This window comes from Varanus komodoensis, unplaced genomic scaffold (genome assembly GCF_004798865.1).
Source record: "Varanus komodoensis strain SLA01 unplaced genomic scaffold, ASM479886v1 scaffold121, whole genome shotgun sequence".
NCBI classification, from domain to species: Eukaryota; Metazoa; Chordata; class Lepidosauria; order Squamata; family Varanidae; genus Varanus; species Varanus komodoensis.
The window spans coordinates 230,246-251,732 of NW_025335353.1; the positions used below are offsets into that span (position 1 = coordinate 230,246).

Sequence of the window (21,487 nt, forward strand, 5' to 3'; positions counted from 1 at the left end):
CTGTGTCCCTCATTTCCCAGGAGCACTGAACGCCGCTGCACAAGCGCTGGGAGCTGCTTGCAAGGGGGAATCTGCAGAGCCACACTGAATGGCAGTAACACATTGCCTGGAAGGATGCTGCCCAACATGTGCAGGATTCTTCCTTGTGCAAGGGACAGCTGGGTTAAGTGGGGATTCCTGGAGATGAGCCTGCTCTGATCTTCCAAAGATCCTCCTGACATAGAGGCAAATGCTCAGTAAATATTGTCTATCCAAAGGAGGGTAGCAACTGGGCCTGCCTCTTGCAAAACACAGCAATCCAAGATAGAGAACTCTGAATTTGAAGAGGAAGAAGCAGTGTGGTCAGAGCAAGTTCTGATTCCCACCAAGCAGTGATCAGAGATAACATGAAGTATGCAGAGCTGCAGCTTCACTTGCCCTAGGTCCTCCCCCAGCAGAAGGTATGGTGTGGGGAGAGCTGCTTTCCACGTAGGGCAGTGTTGGTAGGACAGATGGAGGACAATCTGCCACTCTGCACAGCTACTCTACACAGCCTCTGGACTCCACAGGAACATGAGAACATGAGGAAAGACATGCCAGACCGGACCCCTGGTCCATCCAGTCCACCTCACTATTCTCTTGGTGGCAAACTAGACATCCACAGGATCCCTCAGGTAGGATGTGGACAAGATGGGGACAAGAGAGGATGCAGAGCAGATCATTTGCTTAGTGGTAGACAGAGGCAGATGAAGAGAGACAGGAATTCAGAGATACCTTTCGCTGAACCAGAGGAAACCATCCTGCTTCTGAAAATTGGGGTGCATTCATAAGCCTGACTCCGAGGCCAGTTGAGGTCTTTGTGGGAGCCATTGACCAAGGTGGTTAGACATCTCCAGTGACTTCTGGCTAGTCATCACCAGTGTAGAGCACGAATGTCTCCTGGGAATACCATCCTTACTCTTCAAGGCATTTTCTGTAAAGCCAGCCCTAGGTAGAGCCAAGTTGGTATCTGTGCGCTCTGGAAATGGAGGGGAAATAATGTGTGCTGAAGGTCCATGTGACGGATATTGCATGGAAGTGATTCTCACTTTAAAACTTCAATGGCTTCTCCTTGCCCTTCTGCTCACATAAGACCCTTCATGTAAGTCTGCACCCATGGGTGTGGGACTCATCTTTCTCATTTTTCTAGGAATGAGGGTGGAAGAAGCTGGACTGGCTGCAATCAAAGGATATTATAGGTAGGGTTTTAAGGATGTAAAGTGGAAGACTGAAATGAAGAAGGTTGGATCTTGACCAAAGGCCAGTTCTCCCTCTTCTCATAACACTTTTTTGGCTCCACCTAGAAATGGATGAACATAGTAGTGCAATACTTAAATCTTGGAGACACCACAGTAAGACAGTATGCTCAGTCTATGCAGTTGATTGACAACATCAACCAGCTACCTCTCCCTGACAAATACTAATACAAGAAAAAAACAGGACTAGGTAGCCAGTATACTGAACTGGCTTCAAAATTCCAGGGCATAAAAAGAGTCTTTCAGAAGCTGTGTGTCATGTGCACATTTTAAAGGCAGCGATGAGATTCTGAATGGGTGAGAATGTGAGGACAATGGAGTATAATGCGCACACATTGAGAAATTGCTATAGGCATGAAGAAAAACATCATGACCCTTCCAAGGCTTCAGGAAAAAATAAAATAGGGTGGTACAGAAACCTAACAGCTTTAAAAGGTTTTGCGTTTTTGCAATCTTAAAGCATTTTTTTTTACAAAATACATTAAGACAAAGCATGAGCTGGCTAGGTATCTTTACATAGCAAAGGAAGCGCAGCTGCTGATCTGCAAAAGTGTTTCAAAATTGTGTTGGAGCGTGCCCTATCTGCAAAGTTGGTGGAGGATTGTGATAGCCTGGGACTGTTTTTCCTTCTCCCCTTCCCTGAGAAGTAAATGGAAAGGAAAAACCATGTAGAAGGGGAAGGGGAGTGAGGGCACTGCTGTAAGATTTCATATTATAGATCATGCAAAAGAATATCTTTTTAATTAAAGATTTATTGGGACTTTCAGCATTCCTGACAATGCTCCTATGTTACTAGCTTGGCTATATGACACAAGCAGATGAGTAGCAAGGGGTAAGAATGTGTAAGTCTAGTTAAGAACCATGGTGAATCAGGTTGGGTGATAGCAAGCATTAAAGGCCAGACTGCAATACAATAGAGAAAGCACACCAACTGCGGAGAATATTATAAAAGCTGTTCTTCAGTGTTATTGAAAAGATGATATGAAACCCCTTTTCCCAAGTGCAGAAAAGGGCAAAGGAAATGGAGGAATCCTGGGGCACAGGTAAAATAGAAACCAAATTTATACTTGAGTTTTCATCATGAGATGTTCCTTTGTATTCAGATCAGGTCGTAGGATAATAATGTAGCACTTGGGAAGGAAAATGCAGCCCAGCAGCCCAACACTGGAGGCCAAGATGGAGAAGACCTGCACGGCCACCATGAGCTTCCCCTTAGTGCTTAGGTAGGTGGGTACGAAGGATATCCAGACACTGCAGAAGAGCAGCATGCTGAAGGTGATCAGCTTGGCTTCGTTGAAGGCCCCAGGCAGCTTCCTGGCCAGAAAAGCCACTGTAAAGCAGACGGCAGCCAGGAAGCCCAAGTAGCCAAGGGCAGAGTAGAACTTGGTCACAGAGCCTTCGTTGCATTGCAGGATGATCTGATCAGGTTGAGAGTGCATGTCCTTGTCAGGGAAGGGAGGAGAGGTTCCCAACCAGATGATGCAGATGACAACTTGGATGCTGGAATACAAAATGACGACGGAATTGGCCAAAGTCTTCCCCAAGCAGTTTCTTGCTCTGTTGCCTGGCTTGGTGGCCATGAAGGCCAATACCACGGTGATTGTTTTGGCTAAGACAGAAGAGACAGCAACTGAGAAGACGATGCTGAAGGCTGTTTGTCGGAGAAGGCAGGTCAGCTTCCTGGGCAGTCCAATGAAGAGGAAGGTGGAGGAGAAGGAAAGCAGGAGGGTGAAGAGGAGAATATAGGAGAGGTCGCGGTTGTTGGCCTTGACGACTGGGGTTTCTTGAAATTTAATGAAGATTCCTAACACAAGTCCTGTGAATAAGGATAGCATGAGGGCCATGAAAGCCAGGATGATCCCAAGAGAATCTTTATAGGACAGGAAGGTAATCTTCTTGGGGATACATTGGGTTTGGTTCTTGTTTGGATGCTGATCATCTGGACACCTGGTGCAATGGTCAGCATCTGAAAACGGAAAGAGAAACATCTCCCTTTCATCCTTTGCAACCTGTGTTCTGTACACTCAATCAAGGATTTTGAGCCAGGAACCCTGGGATTACACATTGCTTTCCGACAGGCCCATTCAGAGTTGCTATACTTCTTCCTTCTCTCATACCAGTGATTCCTGTGTTTCGAATTCAAAGATGGCTATGGGGAATCCCTGGTCCTCAGAGATTTCCTGTGCTATTTTAGGGGTTTTGCTTAGCTATCTCCCTCTGGAACATTCCCCTTGGTTATAGCCAATGTGTCATTTAAGGCCAGGAGCTCACAATACTGGCTATGTCTCTGTTGTCAGGCATATTTTATTTATATACCTATTTATTTATTTAAACTTTTATATGCCATCCCTTATGCATGGCATCTCAGGACAGCTTACAATCATTAAAATCAAAAAACAGTAAAACAAGTCATATCAATATAACATAGAACAAATAACCAAGAAATATACATGAAATAAAAAGTGACTGTTGAACATTACAATGCTAGTTTTTAAATTAACTATTCTCTGCCTATCAGAATACCGTGTGGTAGGTGAACTCTAAGGCACATACCTGCCCAGAGGCTTCTCACTGGGCACTGTGCAGTGTGGCTGAAATGGTGTATTCAGAGAATCAGAGAAGAGGAGAGTTGAAAGGGCCCAAAAGACCATGCAGTCCAATGCCCTTCTGTTGCAGGACACCATTTTGTGCCATCCCATTGACATGATGAAGATCCCCAGATACTGCCCAGGTGCATTATTTGCGGTCATATTGGTGGATGGAGCAGACAAAGCAATAGAACAGAGTGAACTAGGCATGTGAAGTTTGTGATTTGGGAACATAGAAGCATAGAAACATTGAAACAAAGTGAGTCAGAAGAGGCCTCCTGGGCCATCTAGTGTGACCCTCGACTCCAACCAGTTCACTCATGTAATCCCCAGCATGGGGTTGTCCAAACGTTATTGTACAGTATAAACAGAGGTATAATAGATGGGAACAGAGAGGGATTATTGCTTGCTCCTTGCTCCAGCAATGGTGCCTCTGAATGGTGGACAATGCAGGATGAAGCAAGGGAGGTTCTCCTTCACACAGGCACTCTGAAAACATGCCATTTGCTAGCAAAGGTTATCCTGAAGTGAAAAATCATGGATGCATTGAATGATCTCTCTTTGTATGTTCTTATTTAAATTTGTGGATGCATTCACATATCAGAAAGGCCACAACAATTCTGCTAATCTTCCTGCAAAGGAGAAGAAACCTTTGCAAGAATTTGGTGTCATGCAGTTTTCATGCTTAATTTAGTGGGATAAACATTGCAGTAGGAATCATGGAGGAAAGAATGTGCTGTAAAGGTACTGACAACACTCTGCCTCACCCACCAAAAGTAGAGGAAATCTTCCAACATTCCTTTTGGAGACCCACTTTGTGAAACTGCTTTTGGATAGTTCAAGGAAGGTAGAAATGCCTCCACATGAGAAGAAATCACATGAGCTTGGAGACCCACTTTGTCAAGCCATTGTGTTGGATGAACGAGAGTGCCAACAGGTCCAGTGTTGTAAGAAGCCCCGTGAAGTGTGTGATTCATTGCACAACAAAAATAAAGGCATAATATGTGGGGGGCAAGGAGGAACCATGCCCTGCTCCTTGGTCCACCCATGGTGCCTCTGAAGAGCGGAGAAATCTGGATGGAGGAAGGGAGGTGCTTCATCACATCTCCCACCCAGATCCACTTGCCAAATTGAAGTTTGTTGGTCACACTAAAAACCAGTTGTGGATATTGCAAGAAAGGATTGAATTACACATATGGCCTAGAGAAGAACTTTGCTTAATGACTGAGTACAGGCTATGTGCAAACCCATTGCAGGCTGCCACCCGGAGTGGGCTTTCAGAAGAGGGCAACCCACTTCTCCATGTGCCTTGAATTGGTGAAACATCTACCCTGCCTCCATGGGGCTTTTTCAAAAGCTTGTTTGACCTTCTCTGCTCCCTCCCATATAACATTGGTTCCTGAGGTCATCCTATGATGCTGATTACTGAGTGATTCTCTCTGGCCCAAAAAAGACAGTCACTCTCCATTCAGCAGATTCTTAAACTATGGCATTCTCTTCCTTAAGTTGAAGCATGAACCACAAATCGAGAAGACTTGAAGAAATTGCTAGAACAATTCATGCAGATGCCAGCTTCCAAGGTCTGTGAGCCCTCCAGAGCAGAGGAGGTAGGCTGCTGTGTTCCAGTGGCTCAGAAGATGGGAGTGCTGTGGCACTTATGCCATCTAATGATCCCTTCAGCTCTTCCAATCAGCTGAAGATCATCGTTCCCAGCTAGGAACCCTCCACGGCAATGCCTTCCCTTTCATGTCCCCTCACTGTGTGTTCAGAGCACACCGAAGGAGCACTCTTTTGGACACAGTGACCCACAAAGCAATGTCTCTGAGAAGAGCCCCAGTGGCACCACTCACAGATTCCCAAAACCCCTCTTGCACCACAGAGTTCTCCACCCAGAACCCAGGTTGCTGACACTTGTGTGAACTGGGAAGACAGTTGTGGGTGGCTTTGTAGCAGCAGCAGTGGGGGTTAGGGGGTGTCCCTTACATGACTGCCCTGAGCTGGAGCAGAGATCACAAGGGGATGAAGAGGGGATGGGGCAAGAGGGACAGGTCACATCGCAGAACTCAAGGCACAACAGAAACGGTTCCTAGATATAAAGCAGTGGGGAGAGGCAGAATTTAAGCAGGCAAGTGACTGAATTAGAGCAGTGGTGGGGGAAACATCCCACCAGGAGCCAGCTAAGACAAATGGTGAAGTGGAACAGTAGCAAAACCTATATGTGAAGTGGAACAGTAGCAAAACAGGGGGCAAGGAATTATGGAGGCAGAGCATGTCACTAAGGTCCTTGGGATATGTGTGGTTGCCAGAAGGAAGACTGGAGAAAGAGGACTGGAACTATGCACACTCCATGGTAGGATTGTGTATAGGGGCTATCATTTCATAGCAAGATATGCCAGTGTGCCCAGTGTTTTGGAGGCTGGATTTCCCTCCATCATAACCTTGGCTGTAATAGGAGGCCCATAAATACCAACGAGGAAGGCCTTGACAGTTGTACACGGTCAACAAATATATGTATATATATATATAAGTAGGCAAGTAAATAAAGAGCTCACCTTCCTTAGAGGAGATAGTCCCTTCTGGGCAGGGAGTGCAATCATAGCAGCAAACGGGCTTTCCTTCCTGAACCACCTTGAAGAATCCAGGGCGGCAGCTTTCCACACACCTGGCATGTGGCAGGGGCTGAGTACAAAAACAAGGACAAACTGGAAAATACATTAGAGCTACCTGACTGGAGGAAAGGTTCGGCGACATTGGAAAAAGCATGATTCTGCGACTAGGGTTCTGAAGTTCAGCCTGGAATCTCTCTCTTTTGTGGTCACTAGACTTCATTCCCATGCTTGAAAAGTATGCAAAGAAGCAAACATGCACAATTGACAACTAGGGTTGTGCCTTTTCAGTTGGAATCTCACCCCATCTATGCAAAGAAGCAAAGATGCACAAGATATGTGTGCAGAAGCCAGTGTCTGGTCTCTTGGATTCTCCTGGACTTGCTTGCTCCCAGACACCCATACACACATTTGGTGCAAGGCAGATTTAGGGAATAGAGCAAGTGGGCTGGAGTCTGGGAAGCTGAGCCAGAGAACTATGAGGGTTCTCCCACTCCCAAGCTGACTTCCCAGCACTTTCCTGCTTCTAAGTAAACCTAAGCCAATGCAACTGTGTCCAATGCGTATTCCTTCCCAAAATAAGTGCATCTGAGAGAACAAGGAGTGAGAGGTTTTTCTTACCTTGTTGAGCCATTTGGGCCACTCGATGGCATCTTGGTCAATGGTGCATTTGCGTCCAGACAACCCTCGCCTTTCTATGCTCCCAACTTTCACTCTTTCAACAGAGCTGTTGGGAAACTTCACCCAGTTGACAACGTCCAAGTCAGCTGCCAGGTCACCCTTCTCATCCAAATACACTCCGTCCATGGAACGATTGTGAAACTGGGGACTTCTCAGGAAGGGGTGGAGCTGGAACAGGAGAGAAACCACCAGCCCTGAGGAAAGATGAAGCCATGCTGGATCCCCCAGTTTTTCCCTTTTTGCTCAGGGCTGGCTCTGGACTGAAGCGGCTGGTGTGTCTTTTCCCATGAGCAAGTGCCCTGATTTCCTCCCAGAATGCCCTTGGTCTGCTTTAGGAGCTTGGCAGGAAGCCTTCTTCTATACTTATGCAAACCTGTTCTGGAATGTGGACCAGATCTTACACTTATGGAGAGTGATGCCAGGCTCTTCAAGGGTCAGGTCCCAGCATTCCTTGGAAAGCACGCAGTTGTCAATCTGTACAGACGTACCCACAAGTTACTTCAAGTGAAGGCTCACAAAGGAGTGTAATGGAAAGATCACATGAGGATTATTGGTGGGAGAGCTTTACAAACTTGCCTGAAAATCAGGCATTACATTATGCAATTCAAGAAGGGTTATCTTCTGAATACCGATGATAACTTGATTACAAAATGTGATTCAGGAGATGGGAGATTTTCAATTTGGACAATAAAATGTTCTGAACATGACAAAGTAGGCAGCTCATGAGCCTACCTGTAAAACTAGATGGGTGACGTGCCCTAGATACAAACTCAGATGGTGGGAGAACCCACACTCAAACGCAGAGCATGGGTGTATTGAAGATTGTCACTGAACAGTGGGCCATTGCTGAAACATAGATTATCATGGATTTTCAAGTAGTCTGGACCCAACTGTAATAACCCACGAAGCAGCACTGTGACATCTTCACCATGGTTTGATATGTCACTTAGTTTCAGGGAACCTACGTTCCTGCAACAAGTGACAATTCCAGCACAGAACTGTTGTGGCTAGGCGATGTTGTTGGAGCCAAATTAATCAATTAGCTCGATGGACCTGAGCAAAGGGCCCTATGACTCCTCACCCTGCTCATGTGGTCTTGTGTATGATACATTCAGCAATGTGTTGTGGGTCCTGACAGATGAACTCCATCTTCTCAATCCAGCTATAGGAAAAAACTGAGAGAATCACATAGAGTATAGGCCAGATGGCAGGAATACCCTCCTGAATGTGCAGTCTCTTGTCTCGGTTTCTCGTAGTCCCTGTAGTGGCACAATTCATTATTAGGATTGTCAGAAAGGTCTGAAGTAGAATACAGAATACCTGCCATGGCTGAAGGCTTTGCACATCCAGCCTGTGTCCACCCTCAAGCTGCATCCGTTTGAATCTTGATTGTAAAGCAGCATCCACAGCCCGGGCCACAGCCTGGATGGTGCTGTAGGAGAAGAAGCTGTCCAGAGAGAGCACTCGCTGCACCACATATCTGGGTGGGGCTTTCCCTTTCCCATTTTCTCTGCATCTTGTCCACCCTTTGATGGAAACAACATGCTTTACATAGGAACAATCAAATGACTTCTTCACAAATGCCTCCATAGCAAAGAAAAAGGGTGTAAAATCTTCATAGGTCATCTTTTTATTCATTTGGAGAATGAAGGAAAACAGTCCATGGATGTGTTGGAAAGCTAAGTTACAATATGTCAACTCCACAGAGAAATCCCACATTGCTGTAGTGATCCAGACTTTCCCTATGAGGGGTTTCATCCTTTTCACTTTTTGCTGCATAAAATGTATTCCAAGAAACAATGAACTTGTCTCTGCACAATAAACATACACATGGATTTGTTGTAGCATCTCAACTGAGCTTTGGCGGAGCACTGGATTTTTTGACTTCATGTTCGAGAAAGTGTATGAAAAAAAGACACAAATGCCATTCCTGAGGAGCTCAGGTGTCAAGGTTCTCAAGAACATATTTCCATTGTTAGTGTCTAAAGCAAAGAGACCAACCATGGTCCATCTGAAATGCAGGAGGAGTTTGACGATCCCCACGTACTGGACCCCTTCTCTGGGGAGCATGTGGTAGAGAAAAGGGGACTGGGCTTGATCACTCAGGACGTGAGAATCAAAAGCATAAGTCACCTGGAGAATTAAAAAAGAGACTGAAACATTCATTGCAGAATCACATTTCTTTTCCTCATCTCATAAGGCTACACCTCTGAACAAGTAATTATCTGTGTGAAACATTCCACTAGAAACTTCCCTCCTTCCTTCCATTCTGAAAAATTGAATGCTTAGCCCACCTAAGGGTAAAACACCAAAAAAACAAAACAAAACAACAACAACAACAAAAAGGTTGAATTCAGGTGCATCTCCTCAGCTTCCACAGTGGAAGAAAGTTCCTAATGAGCATCCCACTTTTCCAGCAGGTGCTCTAGGCTGTGTTCCAAAGGATGATCTTGCAAAGTATATTCATTAGCTTTACCTCCTGCTTTTTTCTTATGAACTCAGAGGGGCTCACAGGATTTTCCTCCTGCTTCCCTCAGTCTTAACTCCTGCACCATGCTGGCTCGCAAAGGTTGCCTTGCTTCCCGTCCCTGGTGCCTGCAATGGGGCCTTACCTCTGTGAGCTCTGTTCATGAGCTGTGGTTAGTGCATGGGACTGGGACTCGGGCAAGCTGGGTTCTAGTCCCCACTCAGCCATGGAGACAACTGGGTGACAGAACCTCAGTCACAGAATCTCAGTCCAACCTACCTCACGTTGTTGTTGTGGGGATAAAAGTGAGAGCAGGAGGGGGATAATTAGGTAAACTGATTTGAGTTCTTTGTAAGAAAAAAGCAGGATTTAAATTGAGTGAGTAAGCACAAAGAGGCCAGAAATGTAGCCATGATGCTGTTTTCATCATTTGCCAATCAGGTCAGAATTTTTCCTTCAAAATGGACAACATTGGCCTAGTTTGTAGAAAAGGATGCTTGTACGAGGAATGGTGGGGGCCTATAACACCTTGCAACCCACTCTTGATTTGTCGTTATGTGTCATTAAGTCATCTCTCATTTTGGGAAAGCATATGAATGAAAAAACTTCAAAATGTCTGGTCCATGACAGCCTTGCTCAGCTCTTCCAAATTCAAGATTAGGTGTTTCTTTCTTCACCTTCTTTTGGCTTTCCTTAGCAGCTCTTGCTCTAGATTGCCTATATTCACGGCATGGGAAAAACCCACTGAGGTTCTATGCAAAACATCTTGAGTTATCCTACTAGAAATGTCAAGTAAAGCTAGAGGGGACCAGAAAAGGTTTTACCCACACCTGCCCAATTTTGTAGATACTCAGCATATTTGATATTTGCTTGGAGTTTTCAGAGTCTGATTCATCAAGGGCGGCCATGAGTTGCTGCTGTCTGCCACATTTGTAGTTGGGAACTTGAGCCTGTCCAGCTGAAAGCAGGTCAATAGTTGCATCGGAAGTCAGTATCACATTGCTATAGCTGTCATGGATGTTATATCCCAGGGTGATGTTGGGCAAGAGCCTGGGATTCTGGTTGATTTCCCGAATGGCAAAAAAGAGGGAGAGGATCTTCCAGTAAAATGTGGATCCATAACTGGGGGGAAAAAAGCAGATGTGTCATGTCACTACCTCATCTACAACATAGTCAGATGTTCTTCAGTTGTTCTCCTGGACATACATGCATACATATATACTTTTATGAGCACCATATTTCCACAGCTTTCTACATACTGACATATTTCCCAAATCAAAGAAAAAAGCAAAATGCTGATGGGAAGGAAGGAGGTTTCTGCATTGCTGACCACGTTTTCCTCATGCTGGCTGGTTCCAGACAATACTGGCACTGTGTGACAAAATAACTCCCACACTTAGCTGTCCATGCACTTTGCCTTATCACCGAACCAGGATGTTTACTTACTCCTGCCGTCCATTAGAGGCAGCTTTCCTGAAAGTGTGTGGAAGAAACTTGGCATGTGCTGCAGAGATGGCCGCAGAAATGACATAGTCCCCTGGCCTGTAGAGATTCAGAGGCTGAAACTCATCCCTGTCCCAGCTCCAGGGGCATCTGGCCCTCAGCATCCCACTGGAGGTCTCTGGAAGCAGCAGCAGCAGCAGAAAGAGCAGAGTCATTCTGGTTCTGCCAGGGATGGCCTTCTTCTTGCTTCCCCACCGAGGAATGATGAGAAAAAGCAGGAGCAGTCAAAGCCCCCTGGCAGAGCGAGGCTTCACTGGTTCTTGAGACAGGCACGGAGACCAACCCAAGGCCTCCCTTGAGGGGGAAGAGCAGGAGCAACCTGCACCAAGGTCTTGTTGCCTCCTTTGAAGCTCTTCCCCAGCTCTTGGTGGAAGGAGAGGCCTTTGTGTGCCTTCCATTTTATGGCTGGATGCTGGATGGCACCATCTCTGGCTCCAGAATCCCATGTTTACAATGCTGATCTCAAGGGTGGTGCTTTTGGGGAGGGGCTCCCAAGAGCTTTAGCAAGAGTACCAGTAAAGCACTATGATTTCCATAAGTATAGGGTCACAAAGATGAGACACCTCTGCAACTTCCCATTCTCTCTGTATTGTTCTATGCTCAAGTTCACGGCTGGAGAAAAAGATGTTTTTGCAAATGCATGGATGCTGCTCTTTCAAATGAACCAGGATTGAGAGACTGTTTTGCATATGGAACAGGACTAGAATAGCTGATTTGCTATCTGTCACTCCTGCCCCCACCAGTACTTCCCAGGTCGTCAGACAGATTCTCATATTTAGGAAGAAAATTTGGCCCTGAAAAATGGTTTCTCTGTGCTTTCCTGCTTCTTTCTGGAGAGCTGGCCAAGGTCCCCAGAGGTACAACTTGGGCTCTGCTCGCTCATGCCAGTGCCATCTTCACAAGGCAGAATAATTGTCCTGTGCCACCAATACTGCCCTCCATGGATGGGACATGTTCTGCTTTTGCCCAATGGTTGCACCAGCAGAGCCAGCTGCAAAGGTCAGCAAGAGTGATAGTCTTGAATGAAGGAAATATCCCTTCCCAATGCCTGCCGGACTCCTGCCAAATGGACTTGTGGCAGGGGCCATTTTCACCTCTTTCCTCTTCTTCCTTCCTATATTTTTCTTTCAGTTTCTTCCACTTCCCATTCTCCCATGCTTTCCTCCTTTTTCCTCCTTTGCATGCTGGGACTGCATGTGTCCAGCATCAGTTCAATGCAACATGGGCAGTGTTAGGATATAAGATGTATAAAGGCAGAACCAGAACCATATCTGCTCAACCTAAGTAGAGGAAGGCTAGATGTGTGTCTTTCTATGGGAACCTGTGCAGCTTGGTGGTCAGAGAGTTGCACTGGGACCTTTTTCGTTCCCATGAGTGTGTTAACAGCGCCCCCTGGCTGCTCTTAAGTGAACTCCCCCCCTGCACAAAAGTGGGTATGCAGGGCCTTGGGCTGCAGCTGCAACTGGGACCCTTTCTCCAATCATCTCTTTATCATCATCTGAGCTGTCAGTCCCGCTGGGAGAGGCAGCCCTTCCTGCACTCATCCCATCCTGGGATTGTGATTTGAAGTATATGAATAATGAGTACCCCAGTGTTTGTTGGAGATGCAACGAGCACATCCATACATATTTCCATATGTGGTTGAAGTGTAAATATACAAATCAATTTTGGGAAATGGTTTTCAAAGAAATTAGGAAAATACTGAATTTAAATATTAAAGCTGACCCTAGGTTAGCATTATTGTCTTTATTTACAGAACAGATGGGGAGAAATACTCAAGAATTGATGATAAATTTATTCACAGTAGTAACAGTGATAATAACAAGTAACTGGGAAATAAGAGGTGAATATCAAATCGTTGATTGGTATGAAGAAGTCTAGAATATAGGTGTTACTGATAAATTAACTTGAGATAATAGATGGAAAAAATGGTTTGATAAGTAAAAACAAATTTGAAAATCTTTGGAGGCCTTTTATTGAATATAACCCCAGTCCTCTATTAGCTCCATTGGCTTCCCATCAAAGTCCGGGTTCAATTCAAAATGCTGGTTATTACCTATAAAGCCCTAAATGGCTTGGGGTCAGGATACCTAAAGGAATGCCTTTTTCCCTATTTGCCCTCCTGCTCTTTGAGAAGAAGCCCTCCTCTGGGAACCCTCTGTGAAAGATATTAGGAGACAGAGTACCTGGAGGAGGGCCTTCTCTGCTGTGGTGCCCCAACTATGGAATATGCTCCCCAGAGAGGTCCACCTGGTGCAGTCAGTATATTTTTTTCAGTGCCAGGTCAAGACCTTTTTATTTAATCTATATTTTAATAAGTTTTAATATTCAATAGTATTATTGCATTTTATTAATTGCAGTCAGAGTGGGTCGTCAATTTATTTATGCTGTTAGCTGTCCAGAGACATTAGTAATTGGACGGCATACAAATTTTATAAATAAATACATATGTTTTAATGAAAGGAAAGGGGTTAGGGTTGAACCATCATGAGAGTAAGTGCAGTTATGGAAAGGAAGTGGGTCAACCTGAATGAATAAATGATTTTACAAAAAGTGACTTGATTTGTTGGTGGAGGTAGCACTGGTGTTGTTGCATTGTTTAATTATGCTTATTGATTAAAATAAATAAATTAAATAATGGTTATGTTCACTGTCATTATATAAACTGTATTGTTTTTGGTTCCACGGTCATGTTGTTCTGACAGTTTTGGAAGCTTTCCCGGATATCTACCCTGAAGATACTCTGAAGCATCTTCGAAGCTCTTGGGGGAGGGAGAGGCCTTTTTGTGCCTTCCCTTCTGTGCCTGGGTGCAAGGCGGAGCCTACGGTGACTCCAGACTCCCCTGGTGATCTTAAGAATGGTATTTTCAGGGAGGAGACCCCAAGCGTTTTAGCAAGAATACCAGTAAAGCATTATGATTTCCAAAATTGTATGGTCATGAATGTGGGAGACCTCTGCAATGTCCCAGAATCTCTAAAATTCTCTATGCACAGGTACAAGGCTGGAAAAAACCCATGGTTTGGAGGACTCTTGGATGCCACTCCTTTGAATGAACCATGATCGAGCGACGCTTTTGGGTGTGTGCTCTGTGATAAGCCTGGAATGGTTGAGCATCTGCATCAGGCAGTTCCTATTCCACCCCCACCCCCAGCATTTCCCAGGTTTTCTGAGAGAATATCATGCTTTGGAAGGTAATTTGGCCCAGCAAAATGTTTGCTCTTTGCTTTTCTTCTTCCTGTGTTTGCAGAGCTCAGCAAATCCCCCAAGGTTCAACTTGGGCTCTGCTAACTCATGGCATCTTCGCAAGACAGACTGGATGGGCTGGGCTATAGTTCCCAGCCATATGCAGCAGATGACAACTTGGATGCTGGAAAAGAGAATAACAGTGGAGTTGGCCAAAGTCTTCCCCAAGCAGTTTCTTGCCCTGTTCCCTGGCTTGGTGGTCAAGAAGGCCAAGACCACAGTGACTGTTTTAGCCAAGAGAGAAGAGACGGCAACTGAGAAGATGATGCTGAAGGCTGTTTGTTCCAGAAGGCAGGTGCCCTTGCTGGGCTGGCCAATGAAGAGGAAGGAGGAGGTGAAGAAAAGCAGGAGGATGACCAGAGGAATGTAGGAGAGGTCACAGTTGTTGCCTTTGACCACTGGGGTTTCTCGGAATTTAATGAAGATTCGTAATACAAGTCTTGTGAATAAGGATAGCATGAGGGCCATGGAAGCCAGGGAGATCCCAAGAGAATCTTCATAGGACAGGAAGGTGATCCCCTTGGGAGTACATTGATTTCGGTTCTTGATTGGATGCTGATCATCTGGACACCAGGTGCAATGGTCAGCATCTTGAAAGAGGAAAAAAAAAAAACTTCTCCCTTTCATCCTTAATGATCTCTGTCCATTCCATTTAGTGAAGCCTTTTGAGCAGGCAACCCTGGGAGCAGACATTGTTTCCTGCAGGCCCAGTCAGAGTTGCTGTGCTTCCTCATTCTCCCATATCAAGTACCCATATTCATTGGTTCCTGTGTTAAATATCCCAAATTGGGTACATGGAATGCATGGTCCAAATGCTTTCCTGGACTCTGAGGTTTTGCTCAGAGTCCTGCCCCTGGAATATTCCCCCTTCTCTTAGCCATCTTTTTATTTGAGACCTTACTGGGACTCCAGGCCTGAAAGGAACTTGAGTAAGGACTCAGATCCCTGGCTATGACACATTTGTGGGCCACATGCTCTGACTATGCTTCAAGGGACATACCTGCATGGTGGCTTCCCATTGGGCACTATGCTGTGTGGCTGAAGTGATGTGTTCAGAGAATCACAGAATCAGACAGTTAGAGAAAAGACATGTAAGAAGGAGAATGAGACCAGCGGTTCCAATGCCCTGCTCTTGCAGGATGTGGAGTTACACCATTCCATGCAGAAGACTGTCCAGATGATGTCCAGATCATGTTCCCCCTTAGTCACCCACCTTCCTGAGTGGAGATGGTCCCTTCTGGGCAGGGAATGCAGTCATAGCAGCAAATGGGCTTTCCTTCCTGAACCACTTTGAAGAATCCTGGGTGGCAGCTGTCCACCCACCTGGCCTTGGGCAGGGGCTGAGCACCAAAACAAGGACCACAAGGAAGATGTGTTAGAGCAGCTTCACTGGGGGAAAGGAGAGGCAGCATTGGATAGGACAGGAGAGAGGACTTCTAGGACTGAAGCTGATCCTGCAAGTCGGGTTTTGAAGATTGTTGTGGAATCCAACACTCGTGTGCCCAGAGAATTTGTTCTCATGCTTGGAAAGTTTGCAAACAGTGAACAAGCACAAGTAACATATGGAGATATATGTGCCAACCTCTTGGACTCTCTTGGACTTGCTTCCTGGCAGAGTTCCCCACAAACACTTGGTGCCGGGAAGATTTAGGACAGAAAGTGGCCTGGAGTCTGGGAAGCTGAGCTAGAGGCATCTGATGGATGGGATTCCATCCAGGTGGGGTTCCTCACACACTGCTTCCCTAAGTAAGCTGAAGCCCATGCAAATGAGTGCAATGATAATTCCCTCCCAAATACATGCATTTGACAGGAAAGAGAATGAAAAGTAGGCGTGATTTTCTTCACCTGGTTGAGCCATTTGGGCAACACGATGGCGTCTTGGTCAATAGTGCATTTGTGTCCAGACAACCCCTGTCCTTCTATACTTCCAACTTTCACTTTTGCAATAGAGTTGTTGGGAAACTTCACCCAGTTCATAATGTCGAAGTTAACAGCCAGGTCCCTCTTCTCATCCAAATATGACCCATCCATGGAATGATTGTAGAAATGGGGGCTTCCCAGGAAGGGGTGCAGCTGGAATGGGAGAGGAAGCACCAGCACTGAGGAAAGATGATGCCCCAGTGTTTTACCCAGTTCCCCTTTTTTGCTCAGGACTGGTTCCTCACTGAAGTGGCTGGTGTGTGTTTTCAAATGCACAAGTGCCCTGATTTCATCCCAGAAAGCCCTTGTTCTGCATAAGGAAGTTGGAAGAGGACGCCTTCTGCTATACACATGCAAACATCTTCTGGAAAGTTGGCCAAATCTTAGCCTGAGGGAAAGCGAGGATTCCTTGAAAAGCACCCAGTACTCAGGCTGTACAGACATACCTGGGAGTTCCTTCAACTGATTGCTCATAGAGAAGTGCTCCACAGATATCCCACGTGGCCAAGGGTGGGAGACAATCTGAGTATCTTGCCATAGGCATTCGTTTGCACAACTCAATTAAAGCTCTGTTTTCAGCACAGAATGGCTGTCATCTGGATGGCAGTGATAACTTGAATACAAAAATGTGATTCAGGAGATGTGAGCAGTTCAATTTGGGCAATGAAAAATTCTGAAGATAACAATGTAGACAGGTGGTGGACCCACCTGGACAACTAGATGGGCATCCAGCACTACATACAAAGTCAGAAGGTATGATAGCCCACAATCAAAGGCTCATTATGGGTTGGATGCTTTTCCTGATGTCCAGGCTGAATCTGCCTGCAACCTGAACTGATTATTCTTTCTCCTACATTCTGGCATTAGCAAGAAAAGATTTTGACCTTCCTCTTTGTGACAGCCTTTGAGGTACTTCTAGAGGGATATCCTGTCCCCCCTCAGTCTTCTCTTCTCAAAGCTGGACGTGCCCAGTTCCCTCAGTCTCTCCTGAGAGGGCAGTGTTTCCAACCCCTGCATCAATTTTGTCACCCTCCACTGGATCCTTTCTAATTTATCAGCATCTTTCTTAAATCTTGGTGCCCAGAACTGGACACACTATTCCAGGTGAGGTGTGACTAGTGTGGAGTATTGAGGAACTACTACTTCTCATGATCTGGAAGTAATACTTCTGCTAATGCATCCCAAAATTGCACCTGCCCTTTTGGTGTCTGCATCCCATTGTTGACTCATGCTTAGCCTATTGTCCACAGTTACTCCAAGATCTTTTTCTCATTCAGTTCTGCTGAACCACATATTCCCCATCTTGTATCTATGCATTTGGTTTCTTTTTCTTAGGTGGAGGACTTGGCATTTGTCTTTATTGAATTTCAGCAAGTATGTAACTGAATATGCAACATCTCATCTCAGTTGCTTGTAGTGTCTGCACTTGTGCAGTTAACTCTTATTGTGGGAATTCATTGCTGGGTCATGCTGTACTCACGTAAGCCACGAAAACCAAGAGTATTGTAATTTACCTGTGTAACCATATAAGGCTTGTAACCATATAAGGCTTGTAACCTAAGCATTAAGGTGTTGGCTGCTTTTACTCGAAGGCCAATTGGCAGTATGCAAATACCTATGTAAAAAGTGTGAAGTAATAAAAGCAGATGCCTGTGGTGAGCGGGGGAGAGAAGAAAAAACTTTGGGAGAAGAAGTTCTTTGTTGTTCTCCCCCTGCAACTAAACCGAGCATGCTTTGTAACTGATCTCTGGACTGCAGTCTTTCTTTCTTTCTTTAAACTTTTTCGCGCCATTTGTCCAGGCTGGCTGGCTGGCCGGCCAGCTCGCGACACTTATGCCCATCAGGAAGGTCTGATATGGAAAAGTGAATACATGCCATGGCTTGAGTCTTTGCACATCCGGCCTGTGTCCTCCTGCAACCTTCATCTTCTTGAATCTGGAAGAAAGAACCGCATCCAAGGCTCGGGCCACAGCCTGGATGGTGTTGTAGGAGAAATAGCTGTCCAGAGAAAGTGTTCTCTGCACCTCATCTCCTCTCAGGGCCTCCCCTTTCCCGTTCTGTCTGCATCTTGTCCACCCTTTCACGGACACCGCATGCTTTGTATAGGAACAATCAAATGACTTCTTCACAAATTCCTTCATAGCAAAGTAAAGGTGTAAGTAACACTCATGATCGATCCTTTTATTTGTCTGGAGAATGAAGGAAAAAAACCCGTGGACATGTGGAATATATAGATTTCTAAATGCAAACTCCAGGGTAAAATCCCACATTGCTGTGGTGATCCAGACCTTTCCTATGATGGATTTCATCATTTCCAAATATTGATGCACAATACGAATTCCAACTAGCAACCAGCTAATCTCTGCATAATAAAGAAAAACATGGATTTGTTCCAACTTCTGAAATGAAAATTGATGGAGCACTACATATTCTGATTGTATTTCTGAGAATGAGTATGAAAAAAAGACACAGAGCCATTCCTGAGGAGCTCAGGTGTCAAGGTTCTCAAGAACATATTTCCATTATCAGTGTCGAAAGCAAAGAGCCCAACCATGGTCCATTGGAAATGTAGCAGGAGTTTGACGATCCCCATGTACTGGACCCCTTCTCTGGGGAGCATGTGGTAGAGAAAAAGGGGACTGGGCTCGATCACTCAGGATGTGAGAAGCAAAAGCATAAGTGACCTGGGGAAGAAAGGAAGAGACTGATGAATTCATTTCCAAACCATATTTTTCCCCCTTAGGCTCATGCAGCCACATCTGTTAAGAAGGAATTATATGTGTGAAACATTCAACCTTTCCCTCCCTCCTTCCTGAAAACTCAAATGTTTAGGCTTCATAAGTGTAAAACACTGAAAATGTATGTCCCAAAAATGTGGAATTCAGGTGGCTCTCCTAAATTTCCACAGTGGAAGAAAGCTCCCAATGATCATCCCACTTTTCCAACAGGTTTGCTAGGCTGTTGTTCAATGGATGAACAATCAGAGTATGTTCATTAGCTTTATATCCTGCTTTTTTCTTATAAACTTGAAGCAGCTTACCTCATTCTCCTCCTGGTGCTCTCAAACTTATCCCCAAAATAAACAGTATGTGAGGTAGGCTGGGCTGAGAGTCTGTGACTGGCCCAAAGACACCCAGTTAGCTCCATGGCTGAATGGGGACCAGAACCCAGGTCACCTGAATCCCAGGCCCACGCTGTCTACTGCTACTGCACACTGGCTCCCTTAAGTTACTGCCTTGTTCCCCCTCCCTGGTGTTCCCAAGTGGTCCTTAATTCTCTGAGCTGTGTGGATGGAGAAGGCACAGGAAGCAGCCATGATGTTGCTTACATGGCTTGCTGATCAGGTCAGGATTTTCCCTTCAGAACAGACATTGGCCGAGTGTTGTAGAACAGGATGCTCATGGGAGGCATGTTGGGGGGCTTTAGCTCTTGGAGTGTTGCTGCTATGTGCCTTTAAGTCATCTCTTCCTTCTGGGAGCCCTGTGAAGCAAAGTCCATGAGGTCCTTGTTCAAGGCTCTAGCTTTCTTTATGCAGTCCACCCATCTCTTATTTGACCTTCCTTTTCCTCTTCTGCCTTTGGCTGTCCCTAGCAGCTCTTGATTTAGACTGCCTACGTTCATGGCATGCAAAATACCACTGAGGTTCTGTGGAAAACATGTTGATTTATCCTAGCAGAAATGCCCAGTATAGTTAGATTGCACCTCAAAATGTTTTCTGCACACCTGTCCAACTTTGTAAATGCCCCACAGATCTGAAATCTGCTTGGAGTTTTCAGAAACTGATGCTTCAAGGATGGCCACCAATTGATGCCGTCTGCCACACCTGTAGTTGGGAACATGGGCCAGAGCAGTCAAAAGCAGGTCTATGGCTGCATCAGAAGTCAGTCCAGTATTTTCATAGCTGTCATAGATGTCATAGCCCAGGGTGATGTTGGGCAAGAGCCTGGAATTCTGGTTGATTTCCTAAATGGCAAATGAGAAGGAGAGGATATTCCAGTAATCCTGGGTTCCTAAACTGGGAAAAAAAGCAGATGTGTCATGCCATTATCCCATGGGCTAGAAATTTAAATGTTCTTTGGCTGTTTCTTTCATAGTTCTCATAAATGCATGCATACATATTTATATGGTCAGCATATTTCTATGGCTTTCTACAAACTGACTCATATCCCAAGGCAAAGCCAGGAGCAAAATTCCAACGGAAAAAGGAGGATCCCTCTTTACTGCGGACCATGATTTCTTCGGGCTGGCTGTTCCTGACAAATGCAGGCTTTGCATGACAAAACTCCCCCACCCCACCCATATCTAGCTGTCCATGTGGTTTTCCCCATCATGTGAACCAGCTCAGTAACTTACTCCTCTTGCTCATTGGAGGCCGGCTTCCTGAAGGTGTAGGGAGGAAAATCAGCATGTGCTGCAGAGATGGCTGCAGCAATGACATCGTCTCCTGGCCTGTAGTGATTCTGGGGGTGGAGTTCATCTGTGTCCCAGCTCCAGGGGCACCTGGACTTCTGCATCCCACAGGGGGCCTGTGGCAGCAGGAAGAGCAGCATCATTCTAGCTCTGCCAGGCATGGCTTCCTTCTTGCTTCTCCACCAAGCAATGATGAGAAGTGGCAGGGGCAGCTAAAGCTCCCTGGTGGAGGGAGGCTTCACTGGTTCTCCTGATAGAGACGGAGCCCCAGCCAATGCCTCCCTTGGGCAGCAGGAACAGAAGTCACTTGTGCCAAGGCCTCATGTCCTGCTCTGAATCTTCTCCCAAGCTGTCAGTGGAAGGGGAGGCATGAATGTGCCTTCCTTTTGTGCCAGGATGCACAGCAGCACCCCATGGGGCTCCGCAATTCCTTGTATGCAATGCTAAACTCATGGGTGGTTTTTTCAAGGAGGGCATCACAAGAGTTTTAGCAAGAATTTGAGTGAAGCATTATGATCTCCATAATTATAAGGTCACAAATGAGGGGGCACCTCTGCAACTTCCCGAGCTCTCCGAATTGTTCTATGCACAAGTACTGCACTGGAGAAAATCATGTTTCTGAGAATGCATGGATGCTGCTCCTTCAAGTTAATCAGGATAGAGGGATCTTTTTGTATGTGTTCTCTGGAGTAGGACCTGAGCAGGATCTGAGCCACTCCATCACACAGTCGCTACATCCCCACTGCTCCATGCCAGTACTCCCCAGGTTGTCAGGTGCAATTGTATATTTAGTA

At 45.7% G+C, this 21,487-nt stretch overlaps 1 protein-coding gene across 1 annotated transcript; it reads right to left on the bottom strand.

Moving 5' to 3' along the window:
* Positions 1-2,335: 2,335 nt before the first annotated feature.
* LOC123019378 (vomeronasal type-2 receptor 26-like) lies at positions 2,336-20,836 on the bottom strand. Its single transcript, XM_044422205.1, has 6 exons — positions 20,637-20,836; positions 10,441-10,738; positions 9,151-9,282; positions 7,090-7,317; positions 6,415-6,541; positions 2,336-3,240 (listed from the first exon to the last, which is right to left on the bottom strand). The coding sequence occupies exons 1-6, from the start codon at positions 20,834-20,836 to the stop codon at positions 2,336-2,338; spliced, it is 1,890 nt and encodes a 629-aa protein (XP_044278140.1).
* Between the last annotated feature and the right edge of the window lie 651 nt (positions 20,837-21,487).